The sequence below is a fragment of the Eucalyptus grandis genome, chromosome 2, assembly GCF_016545825.1.
Source record: "Eucalyptus grandis isolate ANBG69807.140 chromosome 2, ASM1654582v1, whole genome shotgun sequence".
In the NCBI taxonomy this organism is placed as follows: domain Eukaryota; kingdom Viridiplantae; phylum Streptophyta; class Magnoliopsida; order Myrtales; family Myrtaceae; genus Eucalyptus; species Eucalyptus grandis.
In genome coordinates, this window is record NC_052613.1 from 18,469,797 (window position 1) to 18,476,061 (window position 6,265).

General features: G+C 43.1%; 1 protein-coding gene across 1 annotated transcript; it reads left to right on the forward strand.

Annotated features, from left to right (window-relative positions):
• Positions 1-428: 428 nt before the first annotated feature.
• On the forward strand, positions 429-4,022 carry LOC120290547 (iridoid oxidase-like). Its single transcript, XM_039306844.1, has 3 exons — positions 429-743; positions 3,406-3,516; positions 3,645-4,022. The coding sequence occupies exons 1-3, from the start codon at positions 429-431 to the stop codon at positions 4,020-4,022; spliced, it is 804 nt and encodes a 267-aa protein (XP_039162778.1).
• Positions 4,023-6,265: the final 2,243 nt, after the last annotated feature.

Below are 6,265 nucleotides of genomic sequence, written 5' to 3' on the forward strand. Positions count from 1 at the left end.
ACTTACCAAAGGAATTCTTCCAACCTTCTCATTGGACAGAATCAATTAGGAAGATCATTCGAGCTATTTAAGGAACATGTCGATAGCCCATCAGTCATGCTCGCCCATACAATCAGGATCTCGGTTTCTATAAGTAGAACCTTCCAAGTATACTTTGTCAATCATCGGATCCTTAATCAATCTTGATTCGAATAAAGGAATCCGTTATGTCATATCCAGCCAAGAGATCTTCTCCACTCGATAAGGTCAAATCCTTAATGAAACACTCAGTTCTGGATAGCCTTTCTTCAACAGATTAGAAACTGTCAATGAGAATAAATTTTGAGTCTTGAGTCTGGCAGTCCAAAGGTCTTCAGACTTTAAATAGTAGAGTCTGCAAATCTTCAGACTAGATTGATGGAAACGTTTTGTCAGCTTCAAAATACTCCATGAAGATTTCTCCAACACCTGTCACGTGGTTGAAGCTCGGTTCCATAAACACCATGGTGATCCAATCAGCTCAGGCTGCCGTAGAGTTCTTCAAGGGCCACGACTTGGCATTCGCGGACCGCAAGTGTCCCCATGCATTGAAGGCTCTCGGCTACGACCAAGGCTCGCTCGCCGTGGGTCGTTACAGCGGCTCGGCGCGTTCTCGACGTCTCTGCTCTGCAGAGCTCCTCGTGACCAAGCGCATCAACGAGACGGCCCATCTCAGGCAGAAGTGCGTTGACAGCGTGATCGTGTATTTAGAGGAAGAAATGGCGGTTAAACAATTAACAACGGGTTATTTCTTACGTGCTTGGTGTTACTTTTGACTTTCTTTTCTTTTCTTTTTTTCCAAAGAAATGGGGGAGCGGGAACGTTTCTTAAGCTTCTTCTAAAGTATCAAAGTAAAACCAAAATCATATACCCTACATGATATTTTTACTAGTGTTACAACCACGTGTCGATTATTAATATCAATGATTAAGACATGTTAAGACTTCTACAAACGTGCGGTTAGGAGAGAAGGATCCATTCCATCAAAATAATGTATTTCAGTAAAGAATACAACTTGCAACTAGATTTAACTCAAAAAAAAATAAAATATTGGGCCTGTTTTTCAGGGATAAAGGAGCCATGGTTTGTCAACTTTTGTAAGATGCTCAATTAGGTTCCAGAATCTCTCTTGTTTGTAAATTTAGTCCTCGAAATTATACATCTTCTGATTAGAGTTGACCCTCCTCGTAGATACGTAGATAGAATGTTTATGAGGAACGTCGCCCTAGCACTGATTATACTAACTTATTTGGTGACATGAAGTATTTTTAAATATAGTGCTGATATGGATAAGAAAAATAAGAAAATAAAAAATCTAACTAATAAATTATGCACAAGGGTATGGAGGGCCGTCTGGCTAGGGCGGGTGGCAGTTTCGAGGCACGACATGGGTCATTGGGTGCTTGCCGTCTGCGACCTCCACCTCCCATCCAAGCGCCTATGCGCCACCCCAGGCTCGATCTCTTTGAGGTGGCGTGACATCGGCGTCACCTAGACAGGTCGCACGACCACCGGCAACGAGAGGAAGAAGAATATGCGTCGGACTTCTGTTTACAAACAAAGAGATTTTGGAACCTAATTGAACATCTTACAAAAGTTGACAAACCATGGCTCCTTTATCCCTGAAAAACAGGCCCAATAATTTTCTTTTTTTTTAGTGTAGCCACATTTCACGGATGTCTGCCCTCTAGTTCACTAACGAGACTTCTGTTTTTCGTTCCTCTTTTTTTTTTTCTTTCTTTTTCAAATTTTCTTAGTTTTCATTTTTTAATACTTATCTTGTGTCTCAATTTCCTTATTTATGAATTTTGTGTTATTCTATTTTTAAGTTTTTTAAATGCCACGTAGGATACCATATTAGCATTTAATAGTACTTAACTGCCACGTTTGCATTTTTGTTTTCTTTTTTAATGAAAGGACCATATCGGACATGAAATTATATGATTTACGGAATTAATTGTACAAAAAAAATTAGGGACCTAACTAAACTTTCTGTAAAAGTTTAGGGACCGCTGATAGTTTTATCCCCTTGCTTTGTGTATTGTAGACAAAGTCAACATTAAATACTAGTGTAAATAACTCAAGTTACCCAAGAGACATTGGGATTAAATATGTTATTTAGTCAAACTCGCTTTCATTCTTTACGAATTCGAGCTGAAGTAGAGTGACTCTACTGTTGAATTATGTCAAGCTCGTGTAGCTTCATCATTTTATTGAGCCAAACTCAAGCATGATCGAGAAGTTGGGTCTTATATATCTTCCGTTGCATTTATCAAGTACATCCCTATAAATTTCAAAAAGCGTGCATAAGTAAACTTTCGACTTAATTTTATTTGTAGAAGTCAGCTTGAAGTTTTAAGAGTTTAGATGCTAATTTAGTTTTGTTAGTGAAGCAGAGTCGAAACCAAGCTTAGCAAGCACTTTATTAAGTTTGACTTGAGCTTAAAAAAATTCGACCTTTTGTGTTGAACATTGGTAGTTGATAGGCCACTTTCCACATCCGATGCATTGAGATTTCATCTTGGATTTCTAACCTCAAGCCCTATCAAGCAAGGGATTCTTCGTCGGATTCGTTCAAGCCATTGAGAAATAAAGAATTGGTAGAACTCCGCATGTTAGGAGTAGGGGCTTTCTTGTACGCTTCTCTCCCCACTATCCTTTAAGAAATAAACAATGGGTAGAACTCCGCATGTTAGGAGTAGGGGCTTTCTTGTACGCTTCTCTCCCCACTATCCTTTAATTTAAAGCGAAGTGGAACCTTTGGAACAAGCTTTGGGTCTAATCGGCGAGTAGAAATTTCTCCCGAAACCTCAATCACATCATTCACAGTAAGTCAAGTAGAGCTCATGAATAGCTTAGAGTTCGATTCGACTATATCCCTCTTTTTAACTAGTTGCGACACTTGGTGCTATAAATTTTTTTCATGTCTAATATGTTACGTGCTGCTATACAGCCTCTTATTATAATTAATCATAAAAAAAAAAATCATTTTATGAAGAGTAAGGAATCGACTTATCCCGCTTCCTCTTTCTCCTGGCATTTAATGTGGTGGGCAACATGGTTCTCTAGTGAGATCTATTGGACCCAAAATCAAAGGACGGGCCTGAGTTCTATGACACCATGAACCGGGTCATGGAGTGGGCCAGCAAGCCTAACATAGCCGACTTCATGCCGTGGTTGAAATGGTTGGACCCGCTGGAATAGGAACTGCTGTGTTTGATCAGGATTGTTGATCAGGTGAAGCATGATAATTTTTACTATTGAACTGATGATTCGAGGGTGACTTTTTCCAGCCAAAGAGAATCTCTTAATTATAGGACGAGACTCGGACACTTGTGGTATCCAAGACCTAATCTTTGTACTAAATGGATCTACTTGATGGTGCAGGAAATGTTTTTCGCCGGATCGGAGACTACAAGTAGCACCATCGAGTGGGCGATGACGGAGCTACTCCGCCAACCCGAGTCAATGAAAAAGGCCAAATATAAGATTGACCAGGTTGTGGAGTTGAACAGAAAGCTCGAAGAAAATGACACGGAAAAGATGCCATTTTGCAAGCCGTGGTGAAGGAAACCCTAAGATTGCATCCTCCAGTACCTTTACTTCTCCCACGAAATGCTCTAAAGGAAACCAAATTCATGGGTTTTGATATACCCAAAGATACCCAGGTTTTCGTGAATGGATGGAGCATTGGAAGAGACCCCGATGCTTGGGAGGACCGATTGGCATTCAAACCAGAGAGGTTCATGGGATCTAAAATTGACTACAAGGGTCAAAACTTTGAGCTAATTCCATTTGGATCAGGCAGAAGAATATGCGTCGGACTTTCATTGGCGGATAGGGTGCTTCATCTTGGTCTTGCAACACTGCTTTACCATTTCGATTGGGAGCTAGGCGATGGTTCAACTCCAAAGACCCTCGACATGAAAGAGCGGGTGGGAATAATACTAAGAAAGCTACATCCTTTGAAAGTGATACCTAAAAACGTAGCGTGTGAGGTATAATTACCCTAAGGTCATTAGTGCTAATGTTATTGTGTCAATAAAAAAAGCTGTCCAAGGAAGACTTCTTAAGAATGATGTCATCCCTGCACAAATATCTCAGGGAAACTACAACTTCTTATGTTAGCATTTGGGTCTCGTTTGAATTGTATGACTTGAGCATGTAGCAGGGTAGCTCACCTGCCCTTTATACCATCAATAAAACCTCACTTGTCGAAAAAGAAAATTACTCTAAATTTGGCTCCACACTTAGAGTCCACAAAATGGACATTTGCGATGAACCGGATTAACTAGACGCAAGACCGTACAATGGATTCCCGAATCATATACTATGAGCGGTTTCTAGTGGGTGATGGTGGAGCTACTCAACCAGCCAAATTTCAGAATTTTGTACTGATGGATTCTTTAATTAGTGATGGGCCTAAGTTGGCCCGTCCGCCCATGCTGGGCCCAAAAGGCCCGGCCCACGGGAATAGGGCCCGTGGAAGGGGAAGGTATAAAAGGGAGGAGAGAGAGAGAGAAGACACTGGTTGGGAAAAACAGACGTACGTACGTTCTCTCCCTCGCTCTCTCTCCAACAACAAAAAGGACTGATAAGCACAAGGCCCTTGTTTTCTCCCCTTCAAGCGTCATCGGATCGAACAAAGGACAAATTTCTCTTCCTCTATCGGCATTGATGTCTAATCTGTGGCTAACAAGGTACGCTCGACTCCGTGGTGTGCTTTACGATCGGTGATACGTGTTTTCCGGGCTTCGTCTTCCGCATTGATTTAGGGGTTCGATTTAGTGTCGAATCCGGTATTTGGGATCAATCATTCCCAACATTGGTATCGAGCCCTAGTTCACGTTTTCCCGATCAATTTGATGTTTTTCATTGATTTTTCGTAAAAAAATTCTCAGCCGTACGGATCGGGGCGTGAAATCCCGACACCCGAGCACTGTACGTCCTTTTTTCTGAGTTTCCATAAGTCCGAATCAAATTCTGAAGGCACTGCGTGAAAGGCGACGTCGAGACGAGTCCGGCGACATGTCATGCATCGCAGGACAACGCCGCACGCGCCCACACGCGCAGCCACAAGCCGCTACGTAGCCACAAGCCGCTGCGCATGGGCGCCACGCGCCCGAAGTGCTGGCTATGGCCAGCGCGTGCGCCACACGCGCCGGTGACGAACCGGCACGTGCGCGCCGGAGACCGGTGAAACGACACGCGCCGGTCGCGGACCGACGCGTGCTGACGTCACGTGATGACGTCATCGCCGATGACGTTTCGCCGGGCGGTCACCGGCCGGCGACCCGACCCGACCCGAACCGCGACGCCCGGCACACGCGCGGCACGTGTCGGGTGACGTTTGCGTGACGTCATCCCGCGCACGCGCGCGGCACGTGCGGGCGGTTCGCGCGAACCGGCCCGACGGCCCGACCGGTCCATCCGGTTCGACCGGTCCGACGACTTGACCGTTGACCGACCGTTGACCGTTGACTTTGACCGTTGACCGAAAAAAAAAAAAAAAAGGGAATTTGTTTCTTTTTCATATATGCCTATGTGGTTTATATGTAATCCATTATTTATCCTGCATTTGTTGCATGAATTTTGAAAAATTATGTGTTTTCCCTTATGTTAATTATGGATTATAAGTGATCCATTTTTTAATTCTGCATTTATTGCAGGAACTATGATGCGTTATGTACGGATACCTGCAATCCCGAGAACGGACGAGGGAAATGCAAGACTTAAAAGGCTGATGACAGAGTTGGCTGATTATCGGTGGCATAACGGTGATTTAGTATCACATGTGGTCAAGGTCAATCAGATGATACATGAAATCATCAATAATGGTTATCTTATGCCGGATTTTGAGAAGGTACCGGCTTTGTTGAACACTCTTCCACCTGAATGGCAAGCAGTGTTAGATCGGCTATGGGAGGTCAACGTGGTCGGGTTATAGGAGGCTGGTGGAAGCTTTTGTAAGAAAGTACTATAGGATTGAGTTGGCCAAAACTTCAACCCTTAGATTGTGCGCTACGTGGCGCAAAGTGAATGCGCCTTGGTGGCGACATGAATGCTCTCCAAAAGTTTTTCAATGGTTGGCAAATGTGCCTTCAGTTTTCTCAGATGTTTTGACTGATAGATTAGAAGGGACATTCCCTATTTATTTCTTTGATTAATTATGCAATGTTTACTACCTGATTGTTGTTGATGTAGCAACTGATATGTTAGTTGTATCATATGAAAGCATTGTTATATT

Excerpts from the sequence above, each read along its gene's own strand:
- LOC120290547 (XM_039306844.1), top strand. The coding sequence starts at position 429 with ATGAAGATTTCTCCAACACCTGTCACGTGGTTGAAGCTCGGTTCCATA. Across the intron at positions 744-3,405 it reads ATTTAGAGGAAGAAATGGCG|GAAATGTTTTTCGCCGGATC; the intron begins GTTAAACAATTA and ends TTGATGGTGCAG. Across the intron at positions 3,517-3,644 it reads CCAAATATAAGATTGACCAG|GAAACCAAATTCATGGGTTT; the intron begins GTTGTGGAGTTG and ends AATGCTCTAAAG.